We start from the raw sequence: 23,902 nt of genomic DNA, 5'->3' as shown, positions 1-23,902 counted from the left end.
AGATGTGTGTTTAATGATCCAGACAAGCCTTCATCCACATTTTTCAGTCACTCTTTCTTTGGCGAAATCTCCTTTAATTCTGAACTGTGACTCCCTTCCCTCAGTGCGTCAACGTGCTCTTTCTGTCACACTTTTACTTTTTCTTCTCAGGTGGGATTTTCTCACCTTGTGCTGCCTTTTTGTTCCTTCTCTCTCTCTCAACCCTCCTACCTTTCTCCTCTCTCCCCCTCACTCTGTCTTTCCATCTGTGTCTCACCTGGTCTATCCCCTCATGTTTGGGTTGTGAAGCTGTGAAGGAGCTCTTCACTTAGTGGAAAGTGCCTCATCGCGGAGCCAATTTCAATTTAATTTGAGGTGTATTTAAGGTTACAGTTCAGAGCTGTTGAGTAGCCTTGCTCGGGCAAAGCAGGTGAACAAATACCTTGGCTGAATACACATACAAAATAGTATACAGAGAACATGTGCACATATTTCATGCATTTTAATTTTTCAATGTGTAACTGCATGATTAGTTGACTAATTGATTAGATGATAATAGAAAATTTATCACAAACTATTTTGATAATTCATAATTAACTTATTTTTAAGCAAAAATCCCAAAATTTAGCTGGTTCATTTCTACCTATCTTCTCTATCTTCTATTTTCTACTTCTCTCTTTTCTTTTTTGCTTGTCAGACAAAACAAGACATTTATAATGTCTTTTTGGGATCTTGTGACAGGCATTTTTCACTATGTTCTGATAATTTATAACAATTAATTCAAGAAAATAAATTAGCAGATGAATCAATAATGTACATACAGTAACAGTTACTGTATATTTATATATCTACCAAACAGAATCCCACGATGTCCCACAATGTTAAAAGACACAAAACATGCAACATAAAATTAAACAATAAGATCTTAAAGGCAAAATTTACATACTTGAAATAGAAAACCGATTTATGCATAAGATGACGCTGTATGTTTGGCTTTTAATGCGTACACACAGTTCCCACACGCTTTATGAGAAGCACTTCAAGATTCTCTCAACTGAGCATTTCTGCTCATTATTCTTTCCCCCAAGCTTATTACTACAAAAGACAAAAGGGACCATCATGCTTTAATGTATTAGCTCATTTAACATGACCTCATGTGACTTGATTACCTCTGTCTTACCTTATTCAGTCTTTGTGTAGCGGCTATAATCCTATGAGCCGCTGAGAGTATGAGGTTGGGTCCTCAGGTTCATAGTTTTGTGACGCGCCAGTATGATGAAAGATACGTTGAGATCCAGAGATACGTTTGTCGTATTTATTGCGTAAAAGAATACAGAGCTGTCACAGCGCAGCGAGGATGGATGTATGAGAAAATGATACTGGCAGATTAAACAGGTACAAAAGGGAGATTAATGGCTAAGTGAGTAGAGTTTAGCGTTAGCGGTCAACAAAAATTATGGCTAATACCCAACCCTGACTCTCTCTCATCTGTTCACCTGGTAAGTGCACACCTTTATACACACACCTACTCCCACCTGAACCACTCCCTCTGCCTCTCACACACACCCACACACACACCCACCCACACACACTGTGCTCCTCCTCGTCTACCTATGTCTCCTATACTTTGGTTGTGGGTTCTTGGGAGGAAATACTGTATAGAAACACTAGTTTTCATTCACAGTAGGTGAAGATTAGTTTATATGCAGTGATAAAATATAGATGAACCCGGATGATTAAAAAAAAACTGAAAGAGCGAATGCAAATGACTCTTTTGTGTAGGTGAGATTAAAAACCTCCAAAGGGTTTCCAGCAAATAATCTCACTCCAAATTTAAAAAGCAAACAAATGTCACATGAGTAATCAGCCAGAGTTTAAAGCAGCTTTTCCTAAATGTCTTTTGGCATTTTATTTTTTGATAAAAAAGCATTGAGATGTCTCATAGATTTAAAAAAGTAAGAAATTGGCTCTGGCTGTCAACATGGTTTTTTGGTTTTCCTCTTGAGAAGACACCTGGGTCTTCAGCTGATACTTGTTTCCATGGTGCACTGCTGAATATTCTGTAGGCCTCCCTTAACGTAGCTCGTCTTGTTGTCCTCCCCCACACAGCTTAGCTTTTCTTTGTTACTCTGCACATAATGAGAGCCTTACAGAGTAACTGTGTGCATGTCTTTGTGGATATGTCAGTGCTCACATGCATGCATGGTAAAAACATAGAAGCTATGTTGTTTTTCAGTGTAGTAGGTCACATTTCATATGTCCTTTATAAATGTTTTAGCTTGTTTTAAGTCATCCGCATGATGCTGGAAGTCAGGTTATCATCCTCTGAGTGCACAAATGAGCATACTGAATATCCTGTTGTCACTGGTTGGCAGCTTTGAACAGCAGTGGAAGGCAGACAGTATGATATTTGTATTAACAAGATTATTTAATATATATTTGAGATACTGTTTTGCCACTCTGCTTTGTTAACTGTTAATTTTACCGCATCTTGAACCACAGCAATGTGCTACTGTTAAAAACTCGTCTTTGTCTTCTTTTTTTATATTCAAACAAGCACAACACTTTGGGTTGAAATTGTCTCTTTGTCAGTCACATAGGAATCAAATAGGTGACACTGTCATTCAAGAAGTAGTCCCACACATAGGTGTAGTTACATCCATCCTGCAAGTATGACTCAAGATAATACCAATAATGCATTGTGAATGTAAAGATAGGAATTATATAATGTGACAAGAATTCAACCCCACTGCAAACAGTACTGAGTGTATTAAATGTCTCCCAAGATTACATCAAGTACACAGTTTTCACAAGCTGGCATCCTAAGAAATGTATTTACATCCGTTTCTTGATGAATTCCAAATATTAGACACTGCCGCCAATCAGTATTATGTACTCTTGTGACCAGGGATAATAGATGATGTGGGCTGTGGAAATTAGAATTTTTAGATGGAAACTGCAAATAGCCAATATGTTGTGCCAGTATTAAGATTTTGACAATTTTCATGCCGAAATGTTTAAAAATAGAAGGATTCAGAATGTTCTACTTGTCCGACTTGTCATACTCTCTGAAAATACTGAAAACCAGAACAGTTAGGAGCTCCTGTAGGAAGAGGGACATTTTGTTGCATGTCTCAAAGGATGAAGCACATGAGCAAAGCTGAATGTGAAACAGGAATTAAGGAGTCAACACTGTCAAAGTGGAGAGTAAGATCACTGGTTAGTAGCATCCTTCTGGCAAACATTTTTAGCCAGCAAATCACAGGGAAAGTTAAACCCATTATAGCAAATCTGGACCGTTTATTTAGCAAGACCGAGCTACAGAGGTCTAGTAATGTCACTCCTTCTGACTCCACGCTTCCAGAGTTTTTTTCGTTCTTAAACTTGACATCACGTCATGCAGTTCATCAGCCAAAAAGCCTTTGTACAACTTTTGCTCCCCAACACGTGTAAACAGACTGACATGTAAAACCAGTGGAGTTCCCCTTTCAGAAATATGACAATCCTCCCCACTGTTCCGAGATACAGGTTTTCAGAAATTTGGTTTAATGAGTTAAAGTTTAAATTTATCCCATAAATGCTCTTGAATCTAAAACACTCGAAACTGCATATTTGTTCCCTGCATAGCTTATCAGTTTATTCTTATTCTCATTGTTTTCATTGTTCCCATGGGCATTTATTGACTCTGCATTGTGTGAAAAACATCAATACTTTTAATGTCCTCTATTATCTTATTGTGTTTTGGGTGTGTTTGTTTTCTGCTTTTTTTCTTCACTGCAAAAACAATTACACTAAATATGTGAACTGGACTGAGTAAAATCATCATATCAGTCGTTTAGATTATAAACAACTATGCTGGATATCTGAAACAAGTACAGTAATTATAAATACTGACACCAAACATATAACTGTAACACACATTCACCAGCAACATATTTCCTAAGCTATTAATAACTGCTAACAGACCAAATGATTATTGATCTGACTGTGCGCCCCTGCAGGTGTACAGCAGCATGGAGCATCTCTCTCAGCTGGAGCAAAAAGCTACGACCTCTGTGTCCCGTCGGGAGCACAAGGGCCCGCGGGACGACAAGGTGACCAAGAGAGAGAGCCTGGGCAGCTTCAGCATGAGGGATAAGAGCTGGAGGACTGGATCGCCTGAGATGTGAGTGACGCAGACTTATAAATGAGGCGTTTTAGAGGCACAGTCATGATTTTTTTTATATGCGCATGGCAGAGTGAGGTGGGGTGTTCTGTGTATTTGCGTAATTCGGGGCTGAGGGTGTTCAGAAGGTGGTTTCCTGATGGTTTTTCCTCTTTGCTGTCACATATCCCTGGGTGTCTGAGTAACTGGTTTCTATCTCACTGACACCAATTCTGACACTTCTTATATAAAAAGATCTTTGTGCAAGAGTTCGCACTCACTTTGAGTCAACAACAGGAAACAGATCTCACCTCTCCAAAGTTTGAAAACTAGGAAAGTGGAAATGGAACGCTGGTTCATACGTCTCAAAGAAACCCAAATATGTGACATGATTTGTTGTGAATGACACAGATGTAGCAGTTGGCTTGTTTTTTACTCAAATCAAGTGCAATATTTTCTTACAATTATATTACAAGAAAAGGATAAATACTAGTAATTTTAGGACTATTGAAAAATGTTTTGCTCTTCATCTGGTATACCTGTCAACACCTGCCTGACTCTGACAGTGTTTATTCATATTGGATTGAATATAAAAAACCCCTCTCAAGGGTTCTGGTTTTTGGCAGACCAAATGAAAAAAATAATTTTATTCCTGGATCTAGATTCATTAAACATCATCTGCATCTGCTCTCTTGTGACTTGTGTCATGCAGCAGCTCACGCAGCACTGCAACCTGCTGAGTTCAAAGCACATATTATTAAAGATGCAGTTTGTAGGATTTAGTGGCATCTAGCAGTGAGGTTGCAGATTGCAACCAACTGAATACCTCATTTCCGCCTTTCCGAGCGTGTAGAGGAATCTATGGTGGCCCTCAGGTAATGTAAAAACACAAAAGGCTCTCTCAAGAGCCAGTGTTTTGTTTGTCCATTCATGGCTTCTGTGGAAACATGGCAGGCTTCATGGAAGACAACCCACTCCCTATGTAGATATGAAGGGCTCGTTCTAAGCTAACACAACAATTCATACTTATAAGTGATTATACACTAATGAAAACATAATTATGGATTTTATATTCTATTCCTGTGAATAGAGCCCCCTAAATCCTGCACACCGCTCCTTTAACTGATACAGCTCTAACCGAGACCATTACTTCTCATGACTCAATTTCAACTCAGTTTTTAGGAAGCATATGTCAGGGTTTCAATCTCTCTATTTTCATACATGCAATAAAACAATTCATTCATATATTCTGCCATAATAATGGACTGGAAGACGTGAAAGGTGAAGGTGACTCATCATTCGTCAACCTTACATACTGGATTTTCCCTTCTTCCTTATCAGGTAGAAATTATATGTATCATCTCTCCAGCTGTGATTCATTATCAGCTCCTGTTCATTACATTTTTAACCAAAGAGATCACTTCTGTCACTTGGCCTAACTGTATTTCAATGTCATTTATTTCTCATCTTGGCTCTAGAGAAACTATGGGATGGATTGCCATGAAATCTGGACCACACATTCATGGCTGTAGACTTCAAGTCTTATTGGAGAAAGGACTCTTACAGAGAGGACATAGTTTGTATTACATTGTGTGACTGCTTCCGTGTCCCTCTCCTTCAGGAAGCGCCTGTCTTGTTCAGAGTCCCTCTACATGGAAGGAGACGCGAGCCCTCCCCTTGGTGCTCGGCGACGCTTCTCAGCACTGATGGATACACATCGTTTTGCTTCACCCCTAGAGGGTGAGCCAGACTTCCTGTCCCGCCAGGCTCCCATCAAGGTCCGTGGAACCTCACTGGATGGGACCAGTGTCCCCTCACCAAGCCTCCTGGAGCAGAGGACCAGTCTGAAAGAGATCAATGGGGCAGGTAGGTTGTAGCCTGAGGTCTCTCAGGAAGTGAGGGTGGAGAAGTGGAAATAAATAAGAGTGGGCAATGGAGAAAGTGATAAAGAATAAAGGGTAATTATTAGATGGCTCATGCTGTGTCAGTGGACAGATGGGCAATCCCTAACATTGCTATTCTCACCTGTAAGTGTTGTTTTCAACTTAAATAAGTATAATTCCCACATTACTCTACTTCCTCACAGACAAGCCCCCTAGACCTGGAGAGACACCAGGCATTACTGCAACCATCACCACATTGTCTCCAGGTCCTGCAGCTGCCAGTCGTGATGTGATGACCCCTCTGTATGACCCTCTGGGGCCCCGGGCCACCAATGACCTGGTCCTCCGCAGGGCGCGCCACCAGCATTTGTCTGGTGATGGAGAGAAGCGCAACTCCAGACCTGGCAACAAGGTCATCAAGTCAGCCTCCGCCACAGCCCTGTCTGTCATTATACCATCAGGTGAGAGGCAAAAAGTAAAGATTATCATGAAATCCTTTAGGAAATAATCAATTGTGACACCCTAATACAAATACAGTATCAAATTTCTCTGCTTACCCTCTCTCTGCCACCAGTGGAGCCGCATGGTGGCTTCTCCCCACTGGCCAGCCCCATGTCTCCCCACTCTTTCTCTTCCAATCCCTCGTCTCGAGACTCTTCACCCAGCAGAGACTTCTGCCCAGCAGTCAGTGTGCTGCGCTCCCCCATTACCATCCATCGATCTGGAAAGAAGTACGGTTTCACCCTCAGGGCCATCAGGGTCTACATTGGAGACAGTGACATCTACAGCGTGCATCATATAGTTTGGGTAAGAAACTTGTAGTAGTATGTACTATTTGGAGATTTAGAGTTAAAGTCAGTGACCTACATAAAGAGGGATGGCTTGTGCTATGACTTTTGTGGGTGCATTTTAAAGTCTGGGTGGCATTAACCATGGATAAGTGAAATGAAAAAACAGAGTGTAAAAGAGGACAGGATGAAGCTCATCTTTGGAATCTCATATTTCTCTTCCTGTATTATTTATAGCATAACAAAAGGGAAAATAATTCATGCTTTCCTCTAATCTGGCAACTCATAGTCTTTCAAAATATTGTCTAAGACTTAAATACTGTACCCTGAGTGTTTATATATGAGTGACTTTCCCTTGTCATGAATTTGGATGCTTTGTATATTGGCAGCATGTGGAGGACGGCGGCCCTGCCCAGGAGGCCGGTCTGTGTGCTGGTGACCTCATCACTCATGTCAACGGGGAACCTGTCCACGGTCTGGTTCACACTGAAGTGGTAGAGCTTATCCTCAAGGTAGGAATCTCTTGGTCTATTCATTCACACCTGTAGTGTACATCAGTAAAATCAATATTTCTCTCTGTTCTCTATTTCTGTATCAGTTAATAGTTGTTTAAAAGGAAAGACAGCTCATGTAACTTTTAGCAAAATGACGCTTTAGCTATTCCAACAACACACCAAGCCTCTGCTAATTAATTCTGTAAATGAAGGCAATGTGTTAGCTAGCCAGTTTTTGGTAACCTTGACAACAAATACGTATGAGTGTAGACTTCATTTAATGTCACTGATCTGTGTAGAGTGGTAACAAGGTGACAGTGACCACCACACCTTTTGAGAACACCTCCATTAAAGTGGGTCCTGCCCGGAAGGCCAGCTACAAGTGTAAGATGGCCCGACGAAACAAGAGGACCATGGGCAAGGAAGGCCAGGACAGGTACGACCTTAGAGACCTGCAGCACTGCACTGACGTGTTACTGATGTCTCAGATGATCTCTTTCATGAACAGACTGTATACTGTGATGTTATTGGATAGTAGAAGAGTTTGTCTTACACAAGGTACAATATGCACAGTAATTCTGACTGTCACTTTTTACAATACGGTGAGAATCCCATTCAAGGGCCGGTGGTCTTGCATGGTTTAGCCCATTTATTTACAAATGCATTCATAGTAAACATTGGTTTCTGTTCATTTTGGTGTATACTGCAAAAATCAATTAGCAGAGGGGAGTTTTCAAAACTTTGACAACAAAATAAAGCAACTGGTTTGCAGTTATTGATCATCTTGTCTCATGATGGTTGTCATAACTGGAGATTATTGATCCCTATAAGCTAGATAATCAATACAAAAACTATGGTATTGCTTTGGAAAACGGTCAACAGCAATGTAGCTAGTGTGCTTAAACATGGAAAACCACTGGTATGAATGCATATTATTTTTGTATTGGTCAATCCTTTTTCAAACCTTGCTTTCTCACTCTCTTTTCATTCTCTCTCTATCCTGTAGTAAGAAGCGTAGCTCCTTGTTTCGTAAGATCACAAAACAGTCCAATCTTCTGCACACCAGCCGCAGCCTGTCTTCTTTGAATCGCTCTCTGTCCTCCAGCGAGAGTCTTCCTGGCTCCCCAACACACAGTCTGTCTGCGCGGTCCCCGACTCAGGGCTACCGCTCCACCCCTGAGCCCTCATACCTGGGTAGGGCACTGGAACTTAACTTTCACATACTGTACATAAATGGTCAAATGGAAATTCTGTAAGATCAGTTCACATTAGAGATATTTTCCTTCAAAGTTATTCAAATTTGCTTCCAAAACAGAGCGTATGCCCTGGAAAGCGATCTTTTAATGCCTGAAATTACGCTAGACCTGATATTCAAAATTCACTTTACTTTTAAATCAAACATTTGCATCTTCCTCATGGATTCTATGTATCTTCATTGATCTTTTCTGTACTCTGTGGTCCTTCAGGTGCCTCCTCCCAGAGCAGCTCTCCAGCCTCCAGCACTCCAAACTCCCCTGCTCCCTCACAACACATGAGGCCCAGCTCCCTGCATGGCCTCTCACCTAAACTCCACCGGCAGTATCGCTCTGCCCGTTGTAAATCTGCTGGTAACATCCCCCTGTCTCCGCTGGCCCATACACCCTCCCCTACCCAGTCTTCTCCTCCACCCTTGCCAGGCCACACTGTAGGGAGTTCCAACACCACTCAGTCCTTCCCTGCCAAGCTCCACTCGTCGCCGCCTGTGGTCCGTCCCAGGCCCAAAAGTGCCGAGCCCCCTCGATCCCCTCTTCTCAAAAGAGTTCAGTCAGCAGAGAAGCTGGGCTCACCTCTGACCCAGTCCAGTTCTACAGGAGGGCTGGGGGGTCCGCTGAGGAAGCACAGCCTGGAGGTGCAGCACTCTGAGTACCGCAAGGATGCCTTCCTCTGTGAGCTTGGGCTCCAGAGCCTATTGGAGACAGAAGGGGAAAATTTGCCTCCTAATCCTCCGCCCCTGCCCTCATCCTCCTCTACACCAGAGACCGGTGTACTCAAGCCAGTGAGGAGACTAGGGAGGCAGGAGTCACCGCTTAGCAGGGAAACACTGCTGGCTGGGAGGGAGAGAGAAGAGAGGGAGAGAGGAAGGGAGAGGGAGAAAGAGAGGGAGAGAGACGCCGGGACAAGTCGAGTTGGAGCAACAGCATCCCCGACATCCTTAACAAGAAAACCTCATACAAGTGAGCTGCCCTTGAACTCACAAAGCTCCAGACTAAATGCAGAAACTACTAAAATTACAACTCCTAGCACCCCTACCAAAACAACAGGAAGTCTATGTGGTCAGAAGGCACCTGAAAAGATTCACCAGGGTCAGGCAGCCTTAAGTCCAAAACAATTAGATCCCAAGGCAGCCAAAAGTGTGTTATCTAATAGTAAAGATCCCCAGGAGCAGCAGCAGGGGGGTAGAACTGATCCAAAGCAGGAAGGAAACAGTAGGAGTGGTCCCAGTAGGCCTGGTTTACCCGGTGCTGCCTTCGCTAAGAGCTCTGCTTCTACTCCAGATAAATCCATTGGCATCATCGCGACAGTGACGGCAGGTCCTCTGAGCATGAACAAAACCTTTAAACCATCAGGTATGGGGGACAACCTGAGAAAGGCTGGAGCTGAGAGCAGTGACTCGAGGACTGCAGACCTCAGCTCTAAAAGCCCCAAACTTCCAGCTCGGGTCCTGGCTCCCGTCGTTCCCCCACACGGGCAGCCACTTTCTCTAGGCAAGGTGAGGCAGGGACTCGGGGCCGTCAACTGCTACAGGGGAACTCTTGATTGGGAGGACAAATGTCGCCTGGAGGTAGTGGAGGAGCATTCACCTTCCCCTTCTCCCTCCCCTACCGCTGTCACCCCCTCACTCTGCGGGCCTTCCCTTTGCAAGTCGCGGCCTGTCTCCCCTGGCGACAAGACGAGTTTCGTCAGCCAGCTGACCACTGTGGCCAAAAACGTCCTCGGGCCAATCAAGCTGGGTTCCCAGGATGGGGCCAAGAGCAAAGACCAGCAGACTAAGGCAGCGGAGGAGAAGCAGGGAGGCACAGCGGGAAGGTCTGACACTCCTGCTGGAGGTCGAGTGCTTTTTGGGGCTGCAGTGGTGACCCAAAGTCCTGCTGGTTCACCACTAGAGAAATCTGCAACAGGTAGCAGCCCGCCAAAAATGTGACCCCATGGGGTCCCTAAGTGGGACTTTAGGAAAAAAAAAAGAGAAAAAATATGCCTTTTTTTTTTTTGGAGGAGGAACAATGCAACAGAAGTGAAGCACTTAAAAACAATGTACATTCCAGTTTCAGAGTATATAAAATATTATTTATTGATTCCAATCATTGACTGAATCTAACTTAAAACCAGGAGTAAAAAATCTACTGTAAAGGTGCATTAATTATTGATTTTCTATTATAAATTATTTAATAATGAGACTTCTTAATGTAATGTGGAACACTTTATCAGATGTATATGTGTGTGGGTCTATGTGAACGCATGTCATAAGATATGTACTGTACAAGTATAGTAGGTACAAGGGGTCATAAAGTGCTTTACCGATCAAAACATGCTGAATACTGTGAATACCAAATCCAGTCACTCTATTTTGTCTTTCAACCAGCCCTGTCTTATTTTACTGCTTATCAAATCAAACAAGGCAATGAAGGCACAGTCGACCTGTTATACTTTCATCCAACAACACACATGACCCACAGCATCAGTTTGGCTACAATGTGCAAGCAACGCGATGATTAAGCTCATTTCTTCTTCATTCGGGAGTTTACTTTCTCTCAGTTGCACAGTCAGACAATGCCAAAGCAGGCACCCTGTCAGTGGATGTCACATCAAGCACTGTCCAGCTCTGCCTGTCGCAGAGGATTGTGTGTGTGTGTGTGTGTGTGTGTGTGTGTGTGTGTGTGTGTGTGTGTGTGTGCGTGTGCGTGTGCGTGCGTGTGCGCGTGCGCGCGCGCCACCTTGGGTCTATTTCTGGTGGTTCTTGAAGGCTGTGTCCTGCTGCAGAGGAAAGCTGGGGTGACAGAGCTCAGGCTCAGCGCTTATCTCCCCTTCGCAGGAGGGCTACCGCAGCCCTTTTCTCCCTCAGCTTCTGACTGTCAGATGACAGCCTACACACAAGCACATGCACAAATTCACAAACACATACACACATTGCCACAGGAGGCAGCAGTGTCAGCAGCTGATTTTCATGCATTTAAATCCATCCCCCTGTGGTCCGTGAATTGGGACGAGAGTGTGGTTGCGAGTGAGTGAGTTAAGAAGTGTTTTAACATGTATTTGTCTTTTCTAGGGGTAATTAACACTCAGCACAGTTGACCCAGCAAGGGTCATTACCGAAAGCAACCTGGACATAAACAGTGAGCAGGGAGGATCCAGTAAGAGTAACAGGTTTTTACTGACGGGAACAAAAAATCACCTACTATTTGATTAACAAACCACACCGGCACAGCGAAGATTTATTCTTTGAATATAGTACATAAAGGTATAAGAAAATATCATAAGCACATACACAGTGAACCCATTTGAAAGAACAGGAAAAGCAGGCAGTCATGGATGTAGCATACCATCATTTATTTGTTAAAGGGCTCAATAGCTAATGTAGGGTTTGTGGATATGGGCATGGTATATCACACTGAACCTGTTAATGTAAAAAACAAGGTTATCTACAGTATAATGTGTTGTTAGGTACTACAAGCTAGGTAGTAAAGATTGATTAATGTATGTAACATACTGATAATGGTGTTTGAATCGATCTCAGCCAGAGTGCAGAGAAGAGTAAAATGTTCACAGGACAAAAACAACTTGTGTTCCTCTCCCACTGGTCTTATTCATCTCCTTATTGTTCATATCTCAGTAACTATCCAGTGTACATAATCTTAAGCAACTCATTTACAGCCATGTGGGAGGACCGCTGTCGCTACACAGCTTTGATGCATTTTTAAATTTCACTTTCTGCCAGTGATTTGATTGACTTTAGTTTGATTCTTCCAAGCTCTACAAATGTAAAATGATTCAGCCAGCAACAGCACATGTAAACTTCACAACAAGACAGTTCAGAGGCTGAAATGTATTTTCTGGTCCAAACTTTAGTTTCTAAGAAGTAGTTCAGTGTGAAAAACAGTTTCAACTTGCTAAATATTAACGTTTATTCTCCAGCTTTGGCTCTCAGCTGTTTTGGACGGGGTAGTTGGTGTACAGTTGTGCTGGAAGCGGTTGCTTGTTGTTTAACATGAGCTGGCAGCAACATTTTTGTTTTAACTGGGATAAAACCAAAACAGTGAGCTGAAAGTGGCTAAAAGTTTATATATATATATATATGATTGGGCAGGATATGACCTTTCACATAACCGGTCATTAATATAAACAATATTGGTCAATGTATTTTTGATGCAATATAAACCTTACATTGTTTCATGTTGTACCAATGATTTTACAATACCCCAGTAAAAAGTCCCATGCAGTACATGCATTAGCTAGTCAGTTTTGTTCAGTGTGGCACTCTACTGCCCTTCAGTGGTTCACAATGGCCACTGTTGAACATGTCTCCATAAAACGTTTATTAATAATTCGCTGGGAGTGAGAGTTTCTATAATGAAGCCAGGACCACTGATTTTACTGCAGAATGGATGTTATTAGCCATAGGGTTACTGAATATGCATTTATGTTTCTAATGACAGAATATTTGCAGTAATTATCAGATGAACACTTGAAACATGAATTTATTCATTTTCCGTTGTCGTGTTCTTCACGTGACTGTTAATTATATCTTCTGGAATATAAGGATTAACATTTTTAAATATACTGTCTTATATATTCTACTGATAGGAAGGATTTCTTTTATATCTTGATGTAACAAAGGAGTCATCAGGTCAGCTCTGTTCACCTGATTAAGAAAACTAACTGTAATGTAATCTTATACAGCTATTATGCCCACTTTCAGGCCTTTTCCCAATCAATGGTGTCTATACTAGTGTTACATGTTTGAGAATTTCTTTTTTCTTTTTGTGATTGACAGAGAGAGTAGTATAAATGCACTTTATTTGAAAAAGAAAAATCTTCATTTGCTGGTATTGTTTGTAAGTTACATTGAGGAAAAGTAAATATATTGTATACAAATATGGATTCTACAAATGAACACAAAAGTCCAAGTATAAAAACATTCCACATTTCTCTGTTCACTGAAAATGTATTTATTTGTACCATTGGGGCATTTTTGTTTGTGATAGATGTGATTCAAATGCAGACACCTGAAGTGCAGTATGTGGAATAAAGTTCTGAGATTTGTTCCAAAATTTGCATCTTTCTGACTTTTTTAATTTAGTTGACTATAATCAGAGATCACAACACCCTAACACAATCTCAGTACACTGTAACTGTAGACAATTTTCACAGCAAACATTTTGACATGTAAAAGCAGGTGTAATGAGCTACTGGACACCGGAATTTCCCTTGAGGAAAAAAAAAAAAAAATTAAATATCTATCTATCTAACTACTAATATTGATTATGGCTTCATTTAGGTTTTCCAGTTCCAGGACCACTGGCATGGCTCTACAGTGTTACCCAAAATGGCGGACAGGAGAAAATTTTGGAGTGAAAAACTGTAACAGCAGACATTTTGACTTGTCAACACACATGGAACTAATAGTATTATTCATTTCTGCAGTGCAATATTTGCTGGAATGAATCCATCATCAATGCTATGAGTCAAAAAGTGTGGTGTGAAAAATGGTGTGGGAACGCCTATTTATTTATTTGACTCTATTTGACTGTGCATGACAAAAAATAGCAATCTATGAATTAGGAATTATTTTTCATTTCAAAAGTTTAACTACTGGAAACCCCTGGATGACTTTAAAAACAGTCCCCTAATGTCAAACTCTGAACATGCATCATTCTGCACAGTGAAGGTCAACCTTCCAGTTCAAGTAACAGAGGGGGACTTTCATGTTATATTTTAAACCAGTGATTTTCCTGCTATAAAAACTAATCAAAACGTGTAGAGCAAGTACTATTGGGGAATTGAATTTGCAGTTTAGGTTATTTTAAACCTCAATAAATAAAATTGAGATAAAAGTACCACCTGTGACTCATATTACAAATTATAAATGTATCTATACAAATGCATAAGATTAATGTATTTACTATGATATGATTTGTTGCCTAGGTTACAGGTTACATAACCGTGAGAGTTAATATTAGCCAGTAGCACGCGTCTTATGGCCATTATTCGAATATTACCCAATCAGCTTTCTGACAGCGACTACTCCAACCAATGACGTTGTGTCAGGAAAGGACAACAGGAAGTCAGTGTCCTCTGTTGTTGAAGGGAGACGCCAAAGCGGCGGCTGCTAGACAGGGGGAACAAACCCGCAGTGTGCTGGATGAATTTCACAGCCGTGCGGAAAAATTGGCTTGTCTGGCAACTGGAGGGACGCTTACTACACTAACATAAGCTGCATTTGGATGAAAAGTCGTGAAGATATTCGGTCGGGGCGTCTTGAATGCTAGCAAGCTGGCGCCGGGGCTAGCGCTTACAAAACGCTAAAGTTAAGCTAAGCTAATAGTGGACTAAATTTACCTGAGAAGACTGCGATCCTGGGCGAGGAAAGAAGAGAAAACGCCGAAATGAGTCAAACTTCTACAAGGTTCCGAGCAGCTTAACCGGATTTTACAGCAGGTACCTAGCTGTCAACTAGCGAACTTTTAATTTTAAACGAATTAGCTATGTTTTAAAGAGGTCTACGGGTACCTGTGCGGTCATTTGATTGTTGGGCTTGGATGGTGTGTTAGAGGAAAAACATAGTATTTATTAAAAAAAAAGAGAGAGAAACAGAGAAGTTATTGCTTCTAGGTCGTGGGACCGGACAGTACATGGAAATTACAGTAAGGTTATTGGTCAGAAAAGCAGTCAATGTCGTGACAGACACAGTAGCAATGTGATTGCATTAGACGTTTAACAGCTTAATCTACGCTGATGAATGATGACAGCCACCATAATCAGGTGACTTTCAAATACGCAGAGAAAGCCTGGCATGCCGGTTGTCAAATGCTAATCACATGATGGCTTTCTTTCACAGAAATATTCCCATCAGTGTAATCAGTGGCCACACATCTACTATTGTTCCCTGGTAAAGCTGCTACTCATCAGTTTCAGGGTAGAAAAGTCACTGGTACTTTCCTTACGTGTCTGGTGCGTTGTGAAATCAGTAGTTGAAGACTGATGACTTGAGTTTACACTGACAAAGCAGCATTTATTTATACCTTTTCAGGAAGTGAAGATTTGCTTTTGTCATATAGAATCATATCTGTAGTGTTTTCCTGTACAGGGGGGAAAAAACGTGATTAGAAGATCATGGAAGTTCATTCTTAACCCCTGAAATTTGTTTGACAAAAAAAATCTTGACTTGACTAACCAGTAACACATTTTTATTATCAATGAATTTGTTGAATATTGTCTCAATATAGTGACTGATCTGTAAAGTATCAGAAATTAATGAAAATTGCTAATCTCAATTTCCCAAAGTGCAAGTTGTCATATTCCAATTGCCTTGTTTTTGTTCAACAGTCCTAAACCCAAAGATAATTTTAGATAATGTGACAAACTACTTTTGTCAAACTGCTGTCAAGAATGAACCTTGCTCAACATAAACAGGCATTATTAAAATTGTTTGTTGTGATAAATTTACTGTCAGTTGACTAATTGACAGTTATTCAAGTAAATGTTTTAGCTCAACTTTCAACCATTCTCACGGTCTTCATCAGTGGATGGAGTTTGTTCAGTTTTCATGTGATTTGATGGTTTTGTGTAGTTTGTAAAATTTCTAAAATTATACAGCCAAGTAACACCAGTTTTTAACTTGTTCAGTCACTTTCTGAGTAAGAACTTGCTAAAGAAAAGTGCAAACAAGAATCTAGTAGATCAGTGAATCTTAAGTGAATCAACCTTTCCACTACCACAGTTGTTGTTTCGTTTTTGGAGCGCATGAGATTGCACAGCACGTGCAAAGTTACTCCAAATAAACACTGACCAATGAAGAGCTAGCAGGAGGAATCATCAGACAATGACCAGTCAAGTCAAATAATTTTTATCTATATAACTAAATGTCACAAATGACAAATTTACCTCAGAGTGCATCACAATCTACACCCTCTGTCCTTACACCCTTGATACAGAAAAGATAAGACCCGTATTCAAGGACAAACTTGGTATGTGACATGCATTAGATGTAATATGTACAGAGTAGACAGAAGAAGCAATGGTAAAATGACAGTGGTGAAAAACAGAATTTTAGCCAATTAGTTAAGAACAAAGAAGTAGAAATACAAATATATAATATTACATATTAATTGTAATAAGTTTAACGCAGTGTTTAATAAGTGTTTTGAGCAACAAATGTGAACATATGTAAGCTGTCAATAATTCACCTAATGTTGTACTCCCTTCCTCCTTTTGTTCCTTCCAACAGTTCTGTGTTGCAATGAGGAGCCCCAGAGTCCAGCTCTGAGTGCTCAGAGGCATGAACTCAGTTTCCCCCAGCGCAGCACAGTACATAGGGGGAGTGATGCAGGATGAGCTGATGGAGAATAGGAGGCAGCAGCCCATGGAGCGGCAGGGCAGTTTTGGTCTCAGGCTGCCTCAGACTCCAGATCCCAGCAGAGAGGCAGCCGGAGAGCCTGATGAGATGGACAAACTGAAAGCCAAACTGATGTCAGCATGGAACAACGTCAAATATGGTATGTGTTTAGCCCAGGAACAGTGTGTGGGTGCCTCTGTTCTAGATTTACAGCATGTAGTTTTATTTCTTTCTTTCTTTTGGTCAGCATGTTTGCTTTGGGATTGCCCCTTACCAACCTCCACTTTCCTTGCTCTCCTGTCTGTAGGTTGGACTGTTAAATCCAAAACTTCCTTCAACAAGATTTCACCAGTCACTGTCCTGGGACACTCTTATCTGCTCAACAGTGAGGGTAAGTTCTAAACACAAGCATATCTCAAATAACTATAGGTCAGTAAAGGCCATTATATGTTAACACCTTTAATGCAGAGTAGGTAGCTGTATTTCTCCTATTTAAAGAGAAACTTCAGGAAGAGCAGACCCCAGACGTTGTAGTGATGTGTGCTTTTGGTTAACCACAGTGGTTTGGACCTTTTTTTTATTTGAAAGGCTGCAGGGTTACATCAAAGAACACAGAGCAGTAGGTGGAAAAAGAAAAGAAAGCTCCCCTCCTTGTCTTTTATTTCACAAAAAATCACGTAAATTCATCTTTGCCTTTTCAGATCATCATCACAAACAGCTTATTGCTTGAAAAAACATGATCTAAAGGTTGTCCTTTTTCATTTTCTGTGTCTCTTCCTCCATCCTTTACCTCACTACCTCTCAGATGAGGTGGAGCGGTTTCGCTTGGCTTTTGTTTCCAGGGTATGGCTCACATACAGGAGGGAGTTCCCTCAGCTGGAGGGCTCCACCTGGACCACAGACTGTGGTTGGGGCTGCATGCTGCGCAGTGGCCAGATGCTGCTGGCACAGGGACTCCTGGTTCATTTGATGCCAAGAGGTTTGTGTCTTTATGCATTTTCACACCTGCATATAGAAGTATATTGGTATATATATATATATACAGTACCAATATAGTATATATACAGTATATATACAGTTTTCTCTCGATGTGGTGTCACTCACATGCATATAAAGCAAATGCTCTTCTTAATTGAAAGGATACGACGACTCAAGATCAATAAATAACACCTGACCTCTTGCATCCTTTCTGTTTCTCTGATTCCTGTGTTATTCTTCTCATTTTCATCTCTGCTGTGAATTTTTATTGACTAGTTTATTTATTTATCCTGTTTTGTTTCTGCTGTTTGTTTCTTACTGCTGACAGAGTTTATTTCCGACCTTTTGCATGCTGCTTTTCGCTTCTGCTCTGTCTATTTATAATGTTTTCATTATGTTTTCATGCTAATTAGTATGGCATTCAAAACATGCCTACACCCTCACTGTTGAAAGCTAGACTGTTGAAATTCAAGAAAAAATACCCACACATCTTCAACCTGGTTGTACGCAACTGCTAAGAAGAATCCTTTTTTTGTATTCCATAGATTGGGCTTGGCCAGATGCTCAGCAGCTAACCGATGTGGACTTTGAGGTATTCAGACCACGTTCCCCAGCTCGGGCTGGTGGCGTCCCCATACCTTCTTTTGGCTCTCCTCGAGGATCTAACACCCCTGAAAAGTCTCTGCCAAGCGACCAGGTGGCCAAATGCAGCCAGAAGAAGAGACCTGAGTGTGCTAGGGACAGACAAGCAGAGCCCGTCCACCACAAGTTGGTGACGTGGTTCGGGGATCAGCCCCCGGCACCTTTTGGAGTTCACCAGCTGGTGGAAATAGGCAAAAGTTCAGGGAAGAAGGCTGGTGACTGGTACGGCCCTTCTGTAGTGGCACACATACTACGGTAAGAGCTCCATGTTTGAAGAGGCACTGTTTCTACAAACAAAGTTTTACTATAATCTTACAACTATTTACATAGTTGACACAATTAGGCATTGATTGGAATTATGAATATGTTTGTTTTTTTTAGGAAAGCAGTAGCCAAAACCGCTGTTGTTCACAACCTGGCTGTGTATGTGGCTCAAGATTGTACAGGTGAAATTAACAGACGTTATTTAGTATTTTCAGAGAGATCAGTTCAGAGGTATCAATGTTTTTTTTTTTTTTGCTCCAACATGTACACTGGAATAAATCTTGCACATATTTTTATGCATTCATATTTGTTTTCTTCTACCTTGTGTTTGTGCTTTGTAGTATACAAAGAGGATGTGTTGCATCTATGTGATCTGTCACTAAGCCAGACTCCTCCTGATCCGTCCAGCCAAGCCTGGAAGTCTGTCATCATACTGGTGCCTGTCCGACTGGGAGGGGAGGCCCTCAACCCATCTTACATTGAATGTGTCAAGGTCTGTTTATTCTGCTTCATGCCTCCCTTCCCTCGATCTCTCGGAGATGTTGCCCAATAGTAACGTTTCCTTAAGAATTGAAAAAAGAAAAGAAGAATTAAAAAATGTTTCGTTTCTAGAACATCCTAAAGCTGGAGTGTTGTATTGGAATCATCGGAGGAAAACCGAAGCATTCACTCTACTTCATTGGCTTCCAAGGTGAGAAACATGGTTTGTGAAAGAATGAAAGGAAGGAAGGGAATGAATAAATAACAATATCCATATTCAGAGGCAAGATCTGGTTTTCTTTGAATACGCAATGCAAAACTCAGGACTATAGAGTGTCAGCAGGTTTCTTAGCAATATATCCCTAAGAAAAGTAACTGTTCTTGTGGTATTATCAAGACACGGAGGTATACACTGAACATGTTGTACTCTTAATACTGTATATCTTGAATCTTGTCTTTCCTGCTTGACCCACCTGTAAAGATGTAAAACTTAAACTTGGGCTGTGTAAACGTGAGCAGAGAAATGCTGCTCTGCTTAGGGCAGTGTGATAATCATGAGGCTGTCGCTTGTGAACCGGTGGTTTAAACCTCTCACAGTCCTTAGAAACTTGTCACATAAACTGTCTTTCATATTACAGCATGCCCACGCTGTTTCTGCACATTATTCCCCACATGGGTTCAGTCAAACTGGAAGGCACCGCTCTTTTCTTCTTTTACCTTTAGGGGCTTTTCTAGTGGTGCATCTTTCCCAGGGAAATCATCTCTGAATCAGTGATGTTGGTTGTCTGATGATGATAGTGGGTCAGCTGGTTAGATTTTCTACACTGAACCTGAGAAAAATTCGAACAACAATTTTAAACAGATGTGTAAAGTGTAAGCACAATTAAAGTGTCCTGATGCTCGTTGCACTGTTGGGAGTTATGGAAGCGTTACCTTCACCCCATCCTATATTTTTGTATATCAGGAAACCTTTCTCCTAGAACGTTTCTTTTTAGTATAGTACAGAAATAACAGTGCCAAATCATAAATGCAGTTCCATCTCCATCAAAAGTTTTCTCATGGCAGAGTGTACACAGGACTGTTAAAAATGTAAATAAGACACCCTGTTTAATTATTATGAAGATTGTATGAACACTTCTGGTAACTATGTTAGGTTTGACTATATTGACTACTAGACAATGAATCTATAAATCATCAACGAGACACACAATAGAAGAAGTGAAAATAGTTTCAGAAACCAAACCTGATAGGTCAGGCCCTTTTATAACATGTTGGGTTTTTTTTTTTTTTTTTTTCTTTTTCTTTTTTAAATACTACATGCTACATGCATCAGTGGAAACAAAATCTGACAATAGAGAGACAGTAGATATATGACAGCCTTTCGTCTGTGTCTGGCCAAGTGCTTAGCAGGTGGTCACATCATACTTTGATGCGGTGTTTTATTTCCTCTTCACAACTTCTCCTTTCTGTCTGTCAGACGAGCAGCTGCTGTATCTGGATCCTCACTACTGCCAACCTGTGGTGGATGTAACACAAGTCAACTTCTCACTGGAGGTTGGTTGCACTGTCCATGTCTCTTTTACATTTTTGTCTCATTCCTGTCCGTCTGGACTTTTTTATTTCATGTTCCAGATCATACTGGCTCATTAACCTTAATTATTAACCTTAATTGTATGACCTCTGTCTCCTTCTACCACTCTGTAGTCCTTCCACTGTACCTCTCCCAAAAAGATGCCCTTCAACCGCATGGATCCCAGCTGTACCATCGGCTTTTATGCCAAGAACAAGAAGGACTTCGAGTCTCTGTGTTCTGCTGTTAGTGTGGTGAGTTTGTAACCCCTCCTCCTACTGTCTGACCCTACATTTGTTACCATGAAACATCAGAAGAACAGCAACATTCCTGCTCCTTGGTAGCAGTATCTGTTCATAATAGTTATAGTTTGTAGTTTAGTGCAGAAATGATTCTTGTAATCAGTTTGTTATATTCATTACAAAGCCAAAATGTCAAATATTCACTGGTTGCAACTTTTGAAATGTGAGGAGTTGCAGCTTTTTGTTATTCTATATCACTCTAAATTCAATATCTTTAGATTTTGTGCTGTTGGTCAAACATCACTTTGTGCTCTGTTGGACTGTGATGGACATTTTTCACAATTTACACGCATACATTTATAGCTGAAATGATCAGTCAATTAATTGATTAGTCAACAAACCAATAATTATTTGGCATCTATTTTGATAATTGATTTTTTGCAGACATTTTCCAAGCAAATATACCAAACATTTTCTGGTTCAAACCTCTGAAATATGGGAATTTGCTGCTTTTCTTTGTCATTTATAGTATGACACTACGTTGACTAGCTTTGGTATTTGAACTGTTCATTGGATACAAACGATTAAAAAAAAAAAAAAAAAATGTTACTTTGGGATCTGGAAATTTATAAAGAGCATTCTTCACTATTTTGTGAAATCTTATAAACAACACAAAAAAAAATTATATGGGAAAATAGACAGCAGATTAATCAGTAATGAAAGTATTCATTAGTTGCAGCCCTACATACATTTTATAGACTAAACAAATAATTAATTGTGAAAATGGTCAACAAATTAATCGATACCGAAAATAACAGTGTTTTCCCCTTTAATCCCTCTACGTCTGATTATATTCTGTAGCGTTTTGACTGAGCTTTGTTGTCCTCCCAGGCCCTGTCATCATCCAAGGAGAAGTATCCTATCTTTACCTTTGTAGAGGGCCAGAGTCAGGACTATGGACTTGAGGGTCACAGCAGCAATCACAGTGGATCTGCAGCCCACATCCTGCCCCCGGGAAAACTGGGCAGGAGTAACAACAGAAGAAACAGTGATGAGTTTGTGTTCCTTTAAATCTCAGGGGGATGCTCTCCCAGCTCTCACCTGTAGAGGGCAGAAAGGGAACGGTTTGTTTCCTTTCAAATGGAAGAACTCATCTGTTGCAGCTGCAAGGTGGACATGATGCTTTTGTGCTTTATCAGCCTCACTGGTGAACAGAAATAAAAAAAAAAACTGTGTGGTTCCTGTCATCACCTCTCTGTGGATGAGTATTATAAGCTATTAGGGCATTAGGGTTGGGTCCTGACTGGAGCATAACTTTACTGGGCAAAGGCACGATTTTAAAATGGATCATGGTTAGAAATGTTTCATTTAGTATTCATGATTCACTTTATCACACACCCAAAAGGAAAAAAAACCCTTGGACATGTTGGAGCAAAATCAAGCGCTTTAAAGTCCTCAACTCAGTTACCACTCAACTACTGTGTTTTCTTTGGTCTTAATTGGACACACTGGAGGTGATGTGTGGTCGACATAATATGTAATGAGCTCACTGGTCAGGTGAGCGGCTGCCTGACATTGTTCTTGACTTGTATTATATACCAGCTGCTGTACATCTCCTTTTTTCCCCCCCTTATTTATCAGGTTTCTGAATGTGATTGTGTGTGTTTGCGTGTGAGTGAGTGTTTGGGTTAGTGTAGTTTATTCGTTTTGTCTTTAATCAGCGTCCTGATGTATTTAAGAGTCACATTGCAACTCGCAGAGGTTTCAGATTCTTCCAAGAGCATCTTCTTTCTTCACTTGTATTTTCAGTTGCAGCTCTTGATTCATGTCGCGTTACATTTCGTGCAGTCTCTCAGAGTTGTCCCCCACAGTCCTGCTCGCCATATCTGTGTTGCTTGCTTCATTGCTAGTTACTTTGTTAGCCCGAGGCAGTGTCTAAAACTGTGTTGATTTTCTGATCGGGGTGTTTATCATTCATAAGTTTTTTTTTTTTTACTCATGAGTTCTTCTCTTTGGCAATTTTGTGAATATAAAATGATAAATTTGGCGAATACTGCTTAACAAACACATTTGAGCGTCTCTGCGTCTTCAGCAAGCAACTGCTCCTCATCACATCATCACTGGACTTCCACCTTTCAAGAGCAGCTGTAAATTCATTCTACTGTTGCAGACTGGCTGAATATCACACAGATGACCCTAGGGTCTTGATCCCAAACCCTTCCAAATTTTTGGCTCCCTATTATTCATCATTAAGATTATGAAACTCTCAGAAATCTGTTTAAATGTTTCGTTTGCTTGAAGAGTTGTGTCATCTTCCAGATAGGGGGTTGAAGACAAATGGTCTCTTCAGTCGGAAATGGATGCGGATCTTTAACTGTCAAATTGTGGCTTGTCACATGAAGCCAGATTACGGAGTTATCTGGATTAATTTGCAAAGCAAAACCCCAAACAGCTATTTTTATCTAAGCACAGGTTCTGGGTCTACCTTGGCCTGCACAAGCTGAATGGAGATTTTGCCTGGATCTTCAAGCTTCTGTTGCAATGTCACTTGTGTTTTGTTTGTCCCTTTTTTACGTGAAGGCTACTACTGCAAGTTGCACTACTGTCATTTGGTTTGTTGTCCTGAATAAACTTCAAACACTGGAATCACATTGCACTTGTATCTCATACCTCATAGATTTGCATTTTGGAAGAGCTGCATTGTGGCACTAGAAACTTGTCTTCCACAATTCACAGTTGGCATGATGAGCTTTTAAAACCAACCCTGTCCTGTGATCTGGAATCGAGTTCCCTCACTTTGAACTCATGTAAGGATGTGAAATATCTTTACTACTTAGAAACACTTATGA

At 40.9% G+C, this 23,902-nt stretch overlaps 2 protein-coding genes across 3 annotated transcripts in view; both read left to right on the top strand.

The window, feature by feature from the left end:
* Positions 1-13,593, top strand: part of LOC111664545 (microtubule-associated serine/threonine-protein kinase 1-like) — a 68,629-nt gene extending 55,036 nt beyond the window's left edge. For both annotated transcript variants that reach the window (XM_087177358.1, XM_023419198.2), the window contains exons 20-27: positions 3,981-4,144; positions 5,745-5,989; positions 6,210-6,467; positions 6,581-6,813; positions 7,184-7,306; positions 7,588-7,724; positions 8,295-8,482; positions 8,755-13,593. In XM_087177358.1, the coding sequence (XP_087033484.1) occupies positions 3,981-4,144; positions 5,745-5,989; positions 6,210-6,467; positions 6,581-6,813; positions 7,184-7,306; positions 7,588-7,724; positions 8,295-8,482; positions 8,755-10,469 (3,063 nt within the window). In that variant the 3' untranslated portion in view covers positions 10,470-13,593. The remainder of the gene's footprint in view (positions 1-3,980; positions 4,145-5,744; positions 5,990-6,209; positions 6,468-6,580; positions 6,814-7,183; positions 7,307-7,587; positions 7,725-8,294; positions 8,483-8,754) is intronic.
* A 1,023-nt stretch (positions 13,594-14,616) lies between these two features.
* atg4da (autophagy related 4D, cysteine peptidase a) lies at positions 14,617-23,704 on the top strand. Its single transcript, XM_023419216.2, has 11 exons — positions 14,617-14,980; positions 16,770-17,037; positions 17,185-17,268; positions 17,683-17,856; positions 18,401-18,752; positions 18,879-18,943; positions 19,103-19,254; positions 19,374-19,452; positions 20,719-20,795; positions 20,946-21,065; positions 21,945-23,704. The coding sequence occupies exons 2-11, from the start codon at positions 16,821-16,823 to the stop codon at positions 22,122-22,124; spliced, it is 1,500 nt and encodes a 499-aa protein (XP_023274984.1). The 5' UTR covers positions 14,617-14,980; positions 16,770-16,820; the 3' UTR covers positions 22,125-23,704.
* The last annotated feature ends 198 nt before the right edge of the window (positions 23,705-23,902 follow it).

Source organism: Seriola lalandi, unplaced genomic scaffold, assembly GCF_002814215.2.
Source record: "Seriola lalandi dorsalis isolate HSWRI2012SDOR001 ecotype SW California unplaced genomic scaffold, Sedor1 jcf7180002054591, whole genome shotgun sequence".
In the NCBI taxonomy this organism is placed as follows: domain Eukaryota; kingdom Metazoa; phylum Chordata; class Actinopteri; order Carangiformes; family Carangidae; genus Seriola; species Seriola lalandi.
Note: the sequence above shows the minus strand (reverse complement) of the source record. Positions and strands in the feature narration are given on the sequence as shown.

Excerpts from the sequence above, each read along its gene's own strand:
- atg4da (XM_023419216.2), top strand. The coding sequence starts at position 16,821 with ATGAACTCAGTTTCCCCCAGCGCAGCACAGTACATAGGGGGAGTGATG. Across the intron at positions 19,255-19,373 it reads CTTACATTGAATGTGTCAAG|AACATCCTAAAGCTGGAGTG; the intron begins GTCTGTTTATTC and ends TTTCGTTTCTAG. Across the intron at positions 19,453-20,718 it reads CTACTTCATTGGCTTCCAAG|ACGAGCAGCTGCTGTATCTG; the intron begins GTGAGAAACATG and ends TCTGTCTGTCAG.